A 17,011-nucleotide genomic window follows, 5' to 3' on the forward strand; every position below is an offset into this window, starting at 1 on the left:
TTTTTTCTCTCCCGCACTCCTTGATGGTTTCCTTTTAACGACGTTCTGATATGATTACGGCCATGTGAGAAACACCAGAAAAAAACGGAGCTAATCAACCAACGGCTTTCTGGGTACCTTTCGCTTCTTCCCCCGCACCAATTTGACCTTTCGCCCATAACCAAACAAGAAAAGAAAAAAGTACAAACTTCGTTGATCCTATAGAGAGGCCTGTTTACAATTTTTTTTTTCTTTCTTTCCCGCATAGGAAACAACTTTTCGAAAAGGTGGTAAACAAAATAATTGTTTTTAAAAGCGAAAAAAAAAAAGAGGAACCAAACCATAATCGCGTCAATTACACGACGACTCAAAGGGAAAGAAAGAAAGAAAAAAGTTCTGTTTGTGTATATTATCTTCCATGTGGAGCGCTAGGTTCGAGGGTGGTAAACACAACGATTCATAGGGAAATCTACGCTATACTTTTATGTATAGTGCGCAGATACGTATAATAATCATAAGCAAACGCACACAAGTCGGAAAAGAAATAAACAAGGCGACTGTCTGCAAAGCAAAAATTGTAATCACACCTTTCCTTCGAAAAAAAAAATGGGCGGCAAAAAGTTTTAGGCCAAGGTAACAGCCTTTGTAAGAGACATTGTGTATCTTAAACAGACACTTTATTTTTTAAAGAGAAAAACAACATGAGAAAACTGCTCTAGTGACACTAACCATGAATAGAAATGATCTTCTTTCAAGTTAGAAAAAAAAAAAAATAAATAACCCGACGCGAGACGCATATCTCGTACGAAATGAGCTGTCTGGTCATCAGAAACGAAAAAAAAAACCTAACGCTCAGCTGTGTTACCGCCTTGATGGATGAGGATGTAATTGTTATCCACGCAGCAGCAGCAACGATCTTTTGAATATGAAATACGAAAATGAGGACGAAAACGAGCTCTACGTCTAAACAGCAATGAACTACAATGCAGCCGTTGTGTGTCTATGACATTCAACTCATCTTCTTCTCGCCAAAATGTCTGCCGGCTGTATTTCAACTAGAATGCTCTCGTCTTTTCAAAACACGTATCCCACACACGCATGAACGGTCATTACCATCAATACCGTCAGTCCATTCGGCTACTGACCCTTTTTTTCTGCCCTTTTTCTAGAAAATAAAAGAATATCAGCATCCAAATGGAAGGACCTCCTCCCTCCCCCCCCCCCCCATTCATCTACATATTTCCAACTATTGCAACTTTTTGTTTCAAGTTCCTGGTATTTTTTCTTTCTCTTTGGCTTTGAAATTCTAATTTCGGCCCTTTCACTTAGATACCCCCTTTTTTCTCTATTTGTTCGTTTGAGTTTTGGTGTGTCGGCGGCCGTTTGAGTTTAACCGTGGCCAGAACAATCACACTTTGACTGCGGAGGATGAGTACGCATAGATAACCGGAAAAATGAAAAGAAAAGAAAAAAAAAGTTCTAACTGAAAGTCTCGTGTTTGGCGTGTTGCTGTCGATTCCCATGTCGCAACAGCTAGGCGCCCAAACTAAATCCAACAAGGGAAAAGAATTCCAAAACGAACTTGATTCATTGAATAGATGAAGATGGGGAGAAGAAACGGGAAAAAAAAGCAGAACGACAAGTTTTCTTTTGCTTGGCTTCGTGGAAACGATAAAATGCATCACTTGTCTGACATCTAGCGGCAATTATAGTAATTTTTGTCTTTCTTCCATTTTGAGAAATGGGCAAAAAGAGAAAGGGAAAGAAAAAAAAAAGGCGCCAAGTCGATGGGGGGCGATGAAAAAGGCGCCAAATCGATCGGAATGATGACAAAAAAAACTGTCTAATAACGGCTGAAACTGGGCTGGTGACAACCATGGCAGTTGCCCAAAATAGGATTTCAAGTTAATAATCATGAATATAAAACAAGCAAGCAAAGCGAGTAACGGACAATAAAGAATGATGGAGCACCAACCACGAAAGGTTGGATGTAAAAAGAAAAAAAGCGCTGCGATAAAGTTGCTAGTAGAGATTTTAGGATTTTTTTTTTGTTTAAATTATGGGTCGCTTGTACAGCTAAAGGTTGATAAGTCGAAGCAAATGCCATCTCATGGTGAAAAAAACAAACAAATTTCGAGCGCCAAATTGAAGCAAAATGGCTTCCGATATTAAATTTCTACAGTTGACTTAGGATAACCATAAAACGGCCGTCGTGAACCAGAGTACTTTTTGGGAAAAATTCTAAACTAAATAAAGAAATAAAAACTGACTTACCGTGATCAGGTGGATTCCCTCCTCGAGAGTAGCAATTAAAAACCTGCTAAACAGCAGGTTTTACCGACACCACTTTCACAGATTTTGTTAGTTTTGCACGATTCTCAAATTGAGTTTCCACAATAAAATATTCTCCTTAACGACAGCAAAATCAGTGAGTTATCTTCAGCATGAATGTAACTAAAATCTATGGGAGTGTCACAGATGGATCAAGAGCACTTTTTTACACCTTTTCAGAAGTTTGAAACCAAGGAATACCGCTGTTAACGCCGGTAGTTTAATCAATTACACGAATGTAGAATCGTAAGAAACTATTGTACCACAAGCACGTCTCGATTAACGAGCCAAACAAATCCCAGAAATGACCTTTTCTGAGCCATTCAAGGTGACTGACTAGGTGACTAACGCCCGCTGTACGGAGGAAGAAACTGCAACTTCACGTGGTGGAGCGACGTTGCCAAAAAATATTTCAAATGAAATTGTAAAAAATGTTACGGTTCAAATACTGATTTTTCAAATTAATTCACCATCAGCATAAAAATCTAACACCCAGATCAAAAGAAAGTCCTGCATTATAAATGAGTTGGTACAACCAGTTTGACTAGAATGAGGTAACTGTAAGATGATTTTTAATTACTAAGATACACTTACCTCCATCTACATCCGGTCTCTGTGTGGTGGAAAAATTTTTGGCGAGTTTTACTTTTATAAAGGGGTGTTTCCTACCCCATCCTTCTCCACAGCTAAAAAGAGGGATGATGTTGTTGAGGTAACATTAACTGCGAACAAAATGGCTGCGGTAATAAAAATTTCCCGCCATTCGGAGAGTTGGATGTTCACGGAAAGTGTACCATGAAACTGCATTCGGCTGCGCTGATTACTTTGAATTCTTGGTTAAGCAAATGACAAGTTTAAGGTCTTTCAATGAAGGGGTTATTTTTTTTTTTTTTTTTTCGAAATTTGACACTTTTTCAGGTGACTGAACGTTGTATTAAAAGATACCCTTTACTTGTTTTAACGGGAGACAAAACGTAATGCTATATCGTAAATAAATGACTCTGGCATAGTTAAACATCAATTTTAGAAGTTAAATATCTATGCTTGCCGCTTTAAACCATTAAAATATAGATATCTATATCTCTTAAATATAGCACTGTTCGCTTAACGAGAAACAATAAAAAACTGAACTTTTAAACGTTGTCAACGGGAGGTAAAAAGACATAGTATCGTACCATACTACGAGCATAGCTAAAAATTTCTAGTGATTATGCATGTTTATGTGTATGTCTTCATACGGCAGCATACCGGTCAGTTTTTGATGCAAGTCGATTCGGCTTTCTTTTTTTAACACTGCAATCGTCCAAAATTTTAAAAATATGTTAGGGATACTGAAAAAAAAAAGAAAAAATTATGACATCTGCATTACCCAACAGACGGCTGAAGATCTTGGCTGCCTCTATTCTGCTATAACTCGAGGGTGGAACAAGTTCCCGAAATGTAACGGTGTCCGAAATTTTATCAGTCTAACAAATCCTTTATATAAATTTCCTATTTTTTTTCAAGAAATTGAATGAAAACGTAATTACCAACGCATCGATCATGTTTAACAAATCACTATCTTCAGGAACTTCTGCTTGGGAAAAAGAAATTTCACGGTGATGTATGGTCATAGGAACGCTAGGAGATCCGCGAAATACTGCTTGTCCATTAGACGCTAGCAAATCTATTGAATGTGCATAAAAATAACGAAGTTTAACTTATTCAGATTCATCTGTTCACCCAATGAACATGCAAGCAAACCTTGTTTATCAACCGAAGTTTGAGGAATGTCTTCAAGAATAGGGGATGCTCCATCGGACGGGACAGAAGAATTGGTTTCTTTCTCAGCGATAGCACTAAGTGGTGCTGAAGGATGCGGGGCAAGTGTTTGATCAGTCACGGTGGCATTCGTACTGTCAACCAGAGTTTTTTCGTTTGAAGTAATAGGACGATTACTGTAAATTGGTTTCTTTAAACTACGTTCGAACGATAAAATATATCTGAATGCCTCACCAATCTTCGTTAGCCGAGCTTTTAGTTCCGCGGCTGTTTTCAACGGAGGCCTCTACAAGAGTATCCATACAGGGATTTTTGCCTCTTTGCCGCTCCGCGGGAGATGTGCGCGATATTTCAAGACCTGAATTGTCTCTGTTTGCAAATTTTGTATGTTTTTCAACAATTACTGTAGCTATTAATTTTGTATATGATGTGTACAAGTCATCTTTCACCTGTTAGTTAGGCTGCTTGTATTCAAAGAAAGGATCAAAGAAGCTTCATTGGATTGTCCGGCGCGAGCTCTTTCGACCTCCTCGAAGTTACCATCCATAACTGGAATGTTTTCGACCGTATTATTGACATTTTCTACACGTGGCGCCACTGGAATTTCATCATGCTTCTCGGTTGCTGGTGTCGTTAGGGGAACAGAGATGTTACTAGTAGAGCCGACACCCGATACATTGGCAATTCTCGATTCACGCTGCGTGCTGTTTTCCATACGAAGTGTCTACGCAATAACAAGAAAAACAATTACTTCTGTTTGTACATGAAGTAAGAAATGGAAAATTGCGCAAATTACACTATATACCAACCTTCGAAAATGGAACATCGAAGTGCGAATCGTCAAGTTGTCGCGTAATCATGTTTCTTGTTAAAAGATACGATAAAGGGCTTTGCATGTTTAAGACTGATGGGCGTTGCATTAAGTGATTAACGGTGGATTCAGCATATTGCGGGATTATTAAATCGTTCCTTGCATCCTGCAGGAAAAAGGTGGTTTTAGTCAATAAAGTATCCTGCGGTGTAATCACAAGGTGTTACAGCACGGGCTGAGCTTTTCTATGCTTCTAAATTTACAGACTAACTTACTGTAACCCTTAGGCTGTTTTCATAATTATTTAACTGCGAGCGGAAAATCTCCGCTGGAATGTTCGTTTCGGCATCAACCATCAAACGACGTCGTCTACGGCGCTGTGCTCTTATAGGCGAATCTTGAAGTGGTTCCAAAATAAAATCCATCTAACGAAGGTTAAGACAGATATTTTACACGTGAAAATTAATATAAAATATGATACGTACTGTCTCGTTTACAGCAGAGGCAAGAGCAGAAACAGGCTCCCTACGATCGGAACACATAAACATTCAAGATAATTGTGTTAACCTAATAGATTTGCGCTAGAGAAAATATTAGTTTTATACCCGGGTTGATCAATACGACTCTGTTTGCTCGGAACATCTTCCTCAACTGAACAACCATTGTGTACGCGCTTCGAATTGCTTCTTTGCAAATTTGGTCGCCCTATGCAGTGATCAGATTAAGTAGAAAGGAAAATGTTTCATGTCCAACAAACATCGTGAAATAGGCAGGCAACTTCATACCTGCTCCAAACGGATGGTCAGTTTCCATTGATTCTAGTACTGATGGCAATTCTTTAGTTCCCCATTCTGTGATATTTTCAGTACCTTCTTGGACAACACCAAAACTTTCATCAATCAGCTTATGAGGAATTTTAAAATGAAGACGATGCAAAATCATAAAGATGAAAAAAGTTATTTATCACCGAAGCAATTTTAATAAAGTTCTGAATTTTTTAAATACCTCTGGCAACATTCTCACAGCAGATTCTTCCTCTCTCATTGTGATTTCCTCTGGTGCAACAAAATTCCCATTAGGATTTTGAGAAGTTAGGTTGAAGTACTCTGCAAAATCTTTTTCAATTTCATCAACAGAGGTTGTTTGATTTAGTAGAAGTGGAGCTTCAGATAGTCCTAGAGGCAAAAATACAGCAGAATTATTATGATACTTCTTTTCCTCAGCCTTTACAAAATTGAAAATTACTATTTGCTGATTATTACCTTGTGGCGGGCTATTTTGGAGAGCAGATATCCTAAGGGCATCAACAACATCAACTAATTGCCCATACTCCCGTTGTTCCAAAGTTAATTTGTCACTTAACAAATTTTCTTCTGCTCCAACAACTACATCAGTCAGGTCTAGGCTACGTATTGGCAATAACATATTTTGGATTAATAACTAAGTTTTATACAAATTTTTTGTCTGCCAACTTACGCACTGCAGCTAATATTAGTCTCTTTTAAATTCTTAGCAATGTTGTGCTGCTGGAAAGTCAGTTGGAAATGAGCTAACACAGACAATTTGAAGCAAAAATGGAAACATAAATTCGTGAGTGAGGCTTCAAGCAAGTATGACTTACCAATGGTATGGGTCACTTGGCGATGATGAACTAAGACGGCGCCATGCGTAAGCATGGCAGAGAGATAGAGAGAAAATCGCGGGTTCGAACGTTGCGATAACCTTCCTTGATTTTCAAGTTTCACATGCCGTAATATATCTTGGCTACAGAATACGAAATCCCAAGTTAGCAATTAAGTAGGATAGGTCAGCTGAAAATTGTTAATTTTACCATATACGGTCGACTTGAACTTCGAGCACGAGGCGTAAATCTTTCTTAGAGCCGGCTCCTTTAACTCTTAGTTTTTGATTCGCTACTAGCCATATAACACCAAATTTCCCACCACGGCGGCTGAGAATATCTAGATTATAGAACATTTTAGTATTTCGTGGGTGGTTAATCCAAAGCAATTCTAGCAGTGAACTGCAAACTACAGTTCGAGAAAGGTCACCCTGACCAACTTTCAACAACTACAACCGATCAAGATTGACCACGAAACGGAAATGAAGACAGCACTGCCAAACCAGTGTTGTAAGCTTTATTTTATTTTTATTTTTTTAAATAATAAGTTACTGAGAACGCCGAGAAGTAACAATTAGATCAGAAAAACGAATTCTAATCTTCAACGGAAAGTTCCAACTCATTGGGCAGAGATTAATTTAAATTCAATCTTAACCATTTTTTTGCATGGAAATGTTCTTTTATAAGGTTTTAACTTTTAAGAGAACGTGAAATCGAATTGGATAGTTTGAAACTCAAGATGTGAAAAAGTATCCGATAATAATTTTTTGTGTACAAATTATTTGGATTTGAATCATTGTTCATCATTTACCTCTATAAATTGTATCTGCTTGCTATATTTCTAACGTTAAATTTGGAGACCTTATGCAATTATTTTAACGACGTTAATGATTAAGATCAAAGTTTGAATCTAAATTTCAAATTTGACTGAACTTCATTTTTCGTTACCGTTACATCATAAGACCGAAGTTGCAAGCTTAAAACAAAGTCATCTATTAGAAAAATATCTATTCAAAAGCTTACCTGTATGAATCAATTTTTTTTGTTACGCAGAAAAACTATTATTTTCTATTTTTATCAAACTGTGTTTAATGATTAATGAATTAAATAGTATATTTGTTGCTTAGGCAATGCTGCCCATTGCCTAATTGTAAGCTGTCAATTCCGTTGCTCATTGGTGATTCACTGTAGTCGTTTTTTTATTCTAGTTTTGCAATTCCGATAAACAACAGTGAAGTTCGCCAGTAATTTTTTAGGAACGTTTGATTCAGTGAAAATGAGTTTCCTCCAAAAAATGTTTGGAAGTGGGGGCAAGGATAAGGGCATGCCCACCACAGGTCAAGCCATACAAAAATTAAGAGAAACTGAAGAAATGTTGATTAAAAAGCAAGAATTTCTGGAAAAGAAAATTGAGCAAGAGTTGGATATTGCCAAGAAGAATGGAACAAAGAACAAACGAGGTATAAAATCAAACTGATGTATATTTTCTTTAGAATAAAATATTCCATTTTCCATTTTTACAGTTGCCATTCAGGCACTAAAACGGAAGAAGAGGTATGAAAAGCAACTCCAGCAGATCGATGGCACCATTTCAACTATTGAAATGCAGAGAGAAGCTTTGGAAGGAGCAAACACCAATACAGCGGTTCTTCAGACCATGGGCGATGCTGCTAAAGCACTCAAAGCAGCTCATCAGCACATGTATTTCTACACAATCTACCGCATTCACACAAAGATAATTATTCATTCCAAATTACAGGGATGTAGACAAGGTACACGACATGATGGATGACATTGCTGAGCAACAGGAAGTTGCAAGAGAAATCTCAGAAGCCATTTCTAATCCAGTGGCCTTTGGTCAATATATTGATGAAGTAAGTTTCCTTTTTATCTTTAGATTTGTCTATACATTGACCTACTTTTATTTGCCATTTAGGATGAATTGGAGAGAGAATTGGAAGAATTGGAACAGGAAGAGCTGGATAATGAATTGCTGAATGTCCCAGCAGCTGCAGCTCTGCCATCTGTGCCTACTGGTGAGCCAATTGCAAAAGTTCCGAGCCGAGCAGTACCCGCCCGTCCATCGCGTAAGTTAAATAATTAATGAAATCGTGCTCTAAAAAGCATTCAAGTTATCCATCATAAAATACTAGGAGCCAAAGCAGAAGAAGATGATGACGATATGAAGGAACTAGCTGCGTGGGCATCATAAAGTGGCTCAAGCAATCTGATACTTACAATCTTCAATTTTAAAGGCGCCCTAGTTGTGATGCCCTTCATGCTTTTCCTTTTCTCCACTTATACAATATAATTGTGACAATAACTGGCCTACCGGGAGTGTAAATAAAACAAAAACACCAATGCAGAATAGCTTTAATGAAGTATTGGCGAAATGATAATTGTGTAGACAAAATAAAATAAAATCAACAGTGCCTTCGAACTGGCACATAATTGTTCGGTGCGCCGTGATGAATCAAAAGTTAGCTATTCAGTTACTCTCCTTGTTAATGACATATCCGGATAGAAGATCGACCGGCTACTACAACTACTCCATCATCTTGCAAATCCTTCAATGCATCTTCGAACATTTCTCTGGTTATCATCTGCATAATAGACATTATCTTATTATAGTTATCGTTAAATAAAAATAAAACCGACGTACCACAGCAGATCCCGATTTGAATTCGTTGAAGGCCTTTTGATAATTCAATGTGCTAATTTTCCCTTTCGATTCAATCATTTTGCGAAGAGCGGCCGCAATATCTCCACGCTTCTTCCTTGCCATTGAACTCAGCCCAGTGGTGAGGATGTTGACATCAATTTTGCCTGACATGGGGTCAGTGGCAGACTGTTTCAACGCCTCGCGATGCAAGCTACATACGTAAACGAAAGAATAATAATAAGCGTCTTGTACAAGGTGATCCTATAAAATCTTACCGATATGCTTCTTCAACATCGTGAACTTCGACGACTTCAGAATATCGGACTTTAGCATGGGCTTCTGAAAGGCGTATAAGGGATTCCAGTTGTCGAGGGTATGCAGACACTTGGCCACGACCACTACCGATTCTTCTCATCTCCACATAGGCCTCAACCAGACGTACGGTGGCTGCGTCATTCAACATTGGATTAATATGCTCTTTTCCATAAGCCATGTAATCCCGCAAAACATCGAGATCCTAATAAGGCAAAATTAAACCTTAAAAGGCAACAAATAAGAAAAGCAAAAAATTTCATAGCACTGTACCAGGAAATCAGTTTCGTTCTCTTCAGCTGCACTGTAATACAAGGAAACCAAGTGACGAGCAAGGCGTTTGTCGTATAGCTCATCTTGAGGATCCAACATCAAAAAGATCAAGTCAAATCTGTTCAGTCACTCAAATTATAGGTTTAACTGAAAGTGAATTTTCATTCCACAGATTACCTTGATAATAGCGTATGTGGTAGTTCAATGTTCTCAATGATAGTTTTGTCTTTGTTCCACTGAGATTCGATTGGGTTCGCGCCAGCCAAGATAGATGTACGAGCATTTAGTTGACAGATAATGCCGGCTTTAGCAATACTCAAAGTTTGCTGCTCCATGACCTTAAACATAAAAATAGACATAATATGAGTTCATGCGTTTTTTAAATAAAAAAAAAATGTGTACTTCATGAAGGATACTGCGCGTGGCGTCCGACATTTTATCGAACTCGTCAATACAACAGATACCATTATCTGCCAAGACAAGAGCACCAGTCTGGAGCACGAGTTGCTTGGTTTCGGGGTCTTTGGTCACATATGCAGTAAGACCAACAGCTGAGCTTCCTTTGCCAGAAGTGTATTGTGACCGGGGAACCAAGTTAAAAATGTACTGCAGCAATTGAGACTTGCTGGTACCAGGGTCACCGCAGAGAAGGATGTTGATTTCGGAGCGGAAACCACCACGACCAACTTCCGTAAAGTCTTTCTTCGTACCCCCAAAGAGTTGAAGTAGTATACCCTTCTTAATATCTTCATTCTCGTAAATTGATGGAGCGATAGCACGAGCTAACCGTTCGTAGATATCCGGTTTCTTGGAAAGCTCATGGAGTAGAGCCTCTCGTTCAGCAGAAAAACGGGTTTCTTTCCTAAAGCAAATATATAATTTTGGAGCTAAGTGGGCAACTTTTTAAATAAAAAACTTCAAAATAAAACAAAAAATAATACCCTCGCTCGGTTTGATTGCGAAGACGGTGGGTATCAATTTTACGATAGTGCACAACATCGATGTGAGTTCGATAAACTGATTTCACATTGCTGGCAAGTGGATTGACGCGCAAAGAAACAGCACGATAAATACCAGTCACGGTAACACGGTCACCTGGTTGAACTTTGTCGACCAAGTCATTATGAGCAAAGACAAACACAGTGTGGGGTGTCTGTCCTGCTGGCATGTCATCTGTTTCCCCAGCAAGCGTACAGATTTAAATGAAATCAGACGAAATAGATAAATTTAAACCTATATTGTACCAGGTGATTCTTGAAGTTTAACCATTTGGCGATCAGAAAATTGCGATCGATTATGAATAATGGAAAATGAATATCCTGTGTTGCACATTGCGCAAAGAGTTGGTTCCAAGATTCGGCCACGATCAACTTCTACAGAAGCAGTATTACTGCAAACGTTGCAACGAAAAAAGGCTTCGCGCATTTCGGGAATGATGTTGCTCGTACGAATAACCATTCCACTGATAGTGATTAATTGATCAATATCTAAACGAATGAAACTTTAATAGAAATGTTTCTTTTTTGACGTCAATTGACTATACCTTCCGGATTTAATGCACGCATGTTCTTGGTTTTATCGGCACTATAGGGCCTGACTTGGATCTGATGCGGAAGAATGACATCTGGGTATTTCTCGAAGAACATTTCATTGACCGTCATGTCCAATGTTGGAATCACTTCTTGAGGATAACAAACCAACTGACGATAGAGATCTGGATCGAAAGCTTTTAGATGAGTACAGTTCAGGTTCAAGAATGGGTCCTCCAAATCAGCAATCTAAGTTGGGCACCGTTGTAATACAGAGGCTATTCATTTAAATTACACATCTATTATTACCTGCTGTAATTCTTGAAGGTAATATGGTTCATTAACATCCATGTTTTCTCCCAAATCCTCTTCATCACTTTGTAAGAATTGAGTGATGAAGCGGCGGAATTTTGTTTTACACTGGGAGACAACGACATCAGTACCCCAAATGACAAGCTGGGGCCCCTCTGATTCTGCTTGTTCTCTAATTGGAGTCAAATTTCCCTGCTGAAATTCAGATTAGGTCACATGAGTGATAGAATTGGCCATATGTGATTACCTCATTTGCTCCCAAATTTACTTGTCTGACTTTTCTATCAGAACGAACATCAGGACGCTGATGCATGGGAGTACCTCTAGCTCCAGAACGTGGGGTTCGTAGAGACGAAATTGAACTTGGAGTTCCATAGTTCAGTGGGGAGTTTAAATCCAATTCGCTAATGGCTACAAAATGCATGAAAGTGAAAGATCCAAGTTATGACTGTTTTACAACATATGTGTATACCTCCCCCAGGGCTCATTCCAATATCCAGATCATGGTCGCCATTACGAGATGGAGTAGACGGCAGAGGAGCAACATCAGAAACGTCAGACATCGCTAGAGTGGATGCAATAAATTTAGGAACCTTGATTCCACATAGATACACTTATATGTTTAATGAAAATTACCTCCTGCAGAACGACGCCGAGATCTTTTACTGTTTGAGGCACGGCTACTAGCATGACTTTTAGCAGGACTTGCCATTTTCACCAAGACTCAAACTTGTTACGACAGAAAAAATACAACAAACTTTTTCCTCAACAATTAACACATCAATCGGCACGCAAGCTCTTGATAGTGAAACACAGAGAAAGAGAATGCATTCGCGGGCAAAATGTTCTATGGGAGGAGCTTTCAGTAGAGCTATTGCCAAGTCACAAAGCTTCTTTTTTTAGCTTATAAGAAATTCATTTTGGAGCATAAATTAAACCCTATTAAAAAAGTTTTCTTAATGAACTTTGAAATATATGGTAATTTTATTTAACTTCATACCGAACAATGTTAAAGTTTTATTTATGATTGACATTTTTCCCGCCAGGGGAAAGGTATACAACATGGAGTCCAAGGCCTTAGACGTCAAAACGCCCAGCGTGATTTGTATATAAAGAATTATACAATGCTTTAAATCCAAGTTGGTTGCTCAAAAGGTATTAGCTTGTGTGAAATTTCGTGAAGCTTCCTTCGATTCTAATTGTCTCGAAATCTAGAGATCATTCGGTTGCTCATGTCATCTACGTGGTTTGTGACTAGTGCGTGCATCAAAATTCCTACACAGAGTTGTGACAGGTAAATACGACCGAAAATGCCTTGAAATAAAGTTATTAAAAATCATTGTAATGAGTGATAGCTTACGAGAGCGCTGGAAACATAGTTGTTGTTATTTTTTACCAGGTCTTACATGTAAGCACTAAAACCAACAAGAGTGGTTGTCATGTCATTATATGGTGCACTCTCAATATTGATAAAATGCTGTAGTTTTCTTTTTCACAAGAAAAGAAATTTGAACACAGTAGTTTCCAGAATTACTTTTTTGCTTTTGTTCTTATTGTGTCATGCAGATGGCTTGCTGTGTTTTTCCCTAACATTATAAGTACTGTGTTGAAAAATGGGTATACATTAATTTTCTAATTTGTTACTTTTCCCACAGAATATCCTTTGTTGGAGAAATCAGTTGGCCACCATGTCTCAAGAATTCCTTCCTTTGTGTGATGTGTTATTCAACATCATTTCGATGGCGTCGTATTTTTGCGACGTTGTGTTCGACGTAATCACTGCCTACACCTTATATCAGCAGCAGCAATATGTTTGGCTTACCCTGGCCGTACTATTCATCACCTCGTCATTGATTGTCAGTCAATTGCTCTCGGCCAAATGGTTCCTTGAGCGACATTCATCCTGCCAACCAACAAACAACGAGGATAATGATGAGAAGGATGTCAATAGAGGATCGCTAATAGCTATGCATTTAGCTGGAATAGGAGTCTTGTGGCGCTACTCCAAACTCTTCATCCCAGTGGACTTGCGGATTGTGAAACACGAAGTGCGTGATTTGTGCATGCTACGACTAGTTCATGCCTTTATCGAAGCCGCACCTATGTTGCTAGTGCAATTATACTTGATATGGCTCAAACCACATCGCGACGATGTCAAAGATTTGAACATAGTGTCTACGGTGTTGTCGCTGGTCAGCGTCTGTTGGGCTTTAGCCTCCTTCAACAAAAACGTTCGTCGCCAAAACGTTCACAAATTGGTACTCACCTGGCTGGGTGTCATCTTCCAATTCCTTTGGCGACTAGGAACCGTAACGTCAAGAGCGATCGCCTTAACTGTCTACGCCACTGTATATGGTTACTGGGTCTTTCTGGTGATCGGGCTTCATTGGCTCAGCATGTTTTTTTGGCTAATATCACCACGCAACGTCTTCCATGGTGACAAGATGTCCAAGATAAAGAAAGACGCCTATTGCGCTCTGATTGCTGTCGTCTACATCTTCTGCTACGTCAACTTGCAGCACGTAAATCCACGAATGAAGATGGCTGCATTTTACGTAACAATGTTTCTGGAGAACACCCTTCTAGTGGCCGTCTGGCTAATCGGCGTTCACCGCGATGAGCCTTGGTATCACGAGTTAGCTACTGTCACTATGTTTCTTTCATTCGTCGTCGGCGTTTTCTTCCTGGGCATTTATTATCGATACTTTCACGTCAAGCGGCTGAGTTACCCATCGACGGGGTCATACCCGACGAACAATAACCCACCCGAGCCATATTCTTACGTCACGCCTTCTGGCACCTACGTCGTTAGCGAAAGCATTTCAAATCCGGATGGTCTATCAAAGAACAATAGCAACAATCCAGTAAGTAGGAGTTGTTTCTTTTGTTCCGATCTTTTAAAATTGTTACTCTTTAAATTACTTACAGAATTCCGGGACGTTCATCAAGCAAAATGGCCATACAGTGTATTGCACTGATAATCCACACTACGTGCCCGGCGTGTTTAATTGCCGATTCAATCCCGCGATGATGCGCAAGAAGAAAAAGCCGACGACATTCGTCCCCCCACCCGTGCCAGTTTTACCTTCCATGACAGTGAACGGAGGAGGCAAAATGTCACAACCGTTCTGGAAACGGCCTTTGCATCCGCGTTCCGGCTCGAGTGAGAACGAAGGAAGTATTTGCTCTCGTATAGATATCCAGCTCAAGTTGCAGGAAAAGAAGCGCCAACAGCTGGCAGAGCTTCGTGTAATTGAAGAGGAAATCAAACAAGGAAAGCTCAAGAGGCCACCGCAGAGCGATGTCAGCGAGTCTGGCACGCTCAAGCAGCCCATCCCCCGCTCTAAAAAACAGCCGTGGCCCAGTGGTCCTTCGGTGCCCGAACCGCCCATCTTTGCCTACGGCTCTCAAGGTATTTACGACTATGGTTATCCCTAAATGTAATGACACATTTACGATCTCATGTTGATTGACACAGGTGAATCAGGACATCGAAAATACCGATCAAAGACTCCAGAAATCCTTCTATCAGCGCATCATTTGGAACATTCGCGAGTATATTACGATTATTGCGATCCCCGCTGGAGAAATGGGCCGTCATACCACCCGCAGGGCTCAGTGGAGTCTGGTACAGCTCAATGGGATCGAACGTACACGGTGACATCCGTGAGTTCCAAAAGCGGTGGCGGTGGCGGCGGTGTCATTTACAAATCCTACCGCAACCCGTCTGACATTGACAGTCAAATCTCACTGCCGCGGTCGTATACGCTGCCGCGTGAGTTCAAGTACAAGAAGCCAAAGTCCCGCAAAGCCATCCGCACGGAGCATTTTATTCATTCGACAAATTCCAGCGATGGTAAAGCTATTATTCTCTGCGTTCGGTTCATCGTGTTACTTCTTTACGATCATTTTATGTCTTTTTTTTTCTTCAGGTGACGTCGATTCGGCAGACGACAATGACGTGGACGAAACACCAGGTTCGGTTATGCCGCCTTCCCTGCCGCCTCATCCACACGCGCTTCCGTACGCTTACGGCAACCGCAATCAAATGCAATCACCCTTCAGAAGCTGGGGCTTGCCCAATCAGCACGAAACGAAGCTTTAAAAAATAAAAAAAACAACCGACAGGAAGACCTTTTCATTTCTGTAATACCAGACGCAATTACCCCAACAGAGAAGAAGAAAAACAAGAAAAAAACATGAAACATTAAAAACTCCACCGTGAAATGCTCACTCTCCGTTTACGGGTCGTCTCCAGGACTTGGTTCCTTTTGTTGTTGTTTATTGTTACCGCTCCCTTTTCCCTCATTCTCATCATCTTGTTTTTTTGTTGTTTTTTTTCCTTCACCTAAACTCAACCCACCTTGCACAATCCGTGAAAGATATTGACCAAAAGTTTACCTTTTTCTCGATTTTGACGCAATGTCATGAAAACGAAGTATTTTCGGCGAGGTTTTTGTTGTTTTGTTTCGAAAGTGATTGATTTTCATGCGTTTGTGTGATCAGCGGACAGGCATTGTTTTTTTTTTGTTTTTTTCCTGGAATTGGTTGTACAGTTCCGTCCATGATGACGTTTTGTGTTTATTTTCTACCGCATGCGCATTTTTTTTTTTTGACAATTTTGATTTTGCTACGAAGTTGTTATTGAAGGCCTTTTTTTTGTAAGCGCCGTGTTTCATACTTTCTGTAACCAGAAGTGCCACAGGTGAAAAGTTTGTTATTAATTCATTGTACCGTGTTTCTCTATCGACTGAGCCAACTGTATTTAAGACTACAACTCCAGAGACGGACAAAAAAAAAAACAGAAACTCACAACGAAAAGAAAAATGGCCGACCCCGACCAAAATTGTTTTTCTCTTCGTGCTACGCAAAAAGAAAATTAATAAATATTCGTTGTCGCTCTATTATTGCAATTCAGATGACGTGCTTTTTTTCAGTTGATTGTTTCCTGAATTATATCTATTGATGAATCAAATATGCATTTTGCCTTTCGTTTTTTTTTTTTTCGTTTGGCGTGCACGAAACCAGTTGAACGAGTTTGGCACGATGGAACGTGGAATGACTGGAAGGGTAAACAGCTGTGGGAGACTCGCTTTACAATTTCACTGGCATTTTTTTTTTGTCCTGTTCTCTGGTCGATATCGAAATATTTATTCGTTGAAAACCAGCGAGTGCTTTGCTTCAAATGTCAATTTTATTCAAATTTCTCTCGCCTCGTTTTTCCTTGTTCGTTTTCTTCCCCCTTTTTTTCCCATCGTTTTATCCAGCAGTGTCGAAGCACGGTTGTACGCACATCCATAGCGTGGGGACGGGCTGAATATTTGCCGCTTTGTATATACACCCACTCTACATATGCAGGCGATTTAGTGTGTTAGACTGTATTTCTTTTCTCCCCCCCCCCCACAAACCGTAGGCGGTGG

General features: G+C 39.7%; 4 protein-coding genes across 5 annotated transcripts; 2 read left to right on the forward strand and 2 right to left on the reverse strand.

Annotated features, from left to right (window-relative positions):
- Positions 1-3,292: 3,292 nt before the first annotated feature.
- LOC130704418 (uncharacterized) lies at positions 3,293-6,921 on the reverse strand. Its single transcript, XM_057525839.2, has 16 exons — positions 6,714-6,921; positions 6,504-6,646; positions 6,359-6,431; positions 6,145-6,287; positions 5,888-6,057; positions 5,668-5,785; positions 5,488-5,587; positions 5,368-5,407; positions 5,158-5,307; positions 4,881-5,048; positions 4,521-4,795; positions 4,306-4,440; positions 4,054-4,247; positions 3,840-3,976; positions 3,680-3,776; positions 3,293-3,603 (listed from the first exon to the last, which is right to left on the reverse strand). Exons 1-16 carry the CDS (start codon positions 6,857-6,859, stop codon positions 3,512-3,514), a joined length of 2,181 nt encoding a protein of 726 aa, XP_057381822.1. The 5' UTR covers positions 6,860-6,921; the 3' UTR covers positions 3,293-3,511.
- Positions 6,922-7,644: 723 nt separating this feature from the next.
- On the forward strand, positions 7,645-9,213 carry LOC130704434 (charged multivesicular body protein 4b-like). The gene is made up of 5 exons (XM_057525856.2): positions 7,645-7,963; positions 8,027-8,204; positions 8,263-8,377; positions 8,440-8,590; positions 8,657-9,213. The coding sequence occupies exons 1-5, from the start codon at positions 7,780-7,782 to the stop codon at positions 8,713-8,715; spliced, it is 687 nt and encodes a 228-aa protein (XP_057381839.1). The 5' UTR covers positions 7,645-7,779; the 3' UTR covers positions 8,716-9,213.
- On the reverse strand, positions 8,861-12,418 carry LOC130704439 (DNA replication licensing factor MCM4-like). Of its 2 annotated transcripts, none has more exons than XM_057525864.2 (13): positions 12,228-12,418; positions 12,064-12,156; positions 11,839-12,002; positions 11,589-11,783; positions 11,294-11,528; positions 10,995-11,237; positions 10,692-10,923; positions 10,153-10,612; positions 9,928-10,088; positions 9,751-9,868; positions 9,441-9,682; positions 9,166-9,376; positions 8,861-9,106 (listed from the first exon to the last, which is right to left on the reverse strand). In XM_057525864.2, the coding sequence occupies exons 1-13, from the start codon at positions 12,301-12,303 to the stop codon at positions 9,008-9,010; spliced, it is 2,529 nt and encodes an 842-aa protein (XP_057381847.1). In that variant the 5' UTR covers positions 12,304-12,418; the 3' UTR covers positions 8,861-9,007. The 2 variants fall into 2 exon arrangements, with proteins under 2 accessions (XP_057381847.1, XP_059350754.1); XM_059494771.1 differs by having other exon boundaries at positions 11,589-11,786; positions 12,228-12,417.
- Positions 12,419-12,684: 266 nt separating this feature from the next.
- LOC130704417 (uncharacterized) lies at positions 12,685-16,566 on the forward strand. Its single transcript, XM_057525838.2, has 5 exons — positions 12,685-12,885; positions 13,247-14,455; positions 14,520-15,003; positions 15,070-15,447; positions 15,524-16,566. Exons 2-5 carry the CDS (start codon positions 13,280-13,282, stop codon positions 15,694-15,696), a joined length of 2,211 nt encoding a protein of 736 aa, XP_057381821.1. The 5' UTR covers positions 12,685-12,885; positions 13,247-13,279; the 3' UTR covers positions 15,697-16,566.
- Positions 16,567-17,011: the final 445 nt, after the last annotated feature.

Source organism: Daphnia carinata, chromosome 3 (genome assembly GCF_022539665.2).
Source record: "Daphnia carinata strain CSIRO-1 chromosome 3, CSIRO_AGI_Dcar_HiC_V3, whole genome shotgun sequence".
NCBI classification, from domain to species: Eukaryota; Metazoa; Arthropoda; class Branchiopoda; order Diplostraca; family Daphniidae; genus Daphnia; species Daphnia carinata.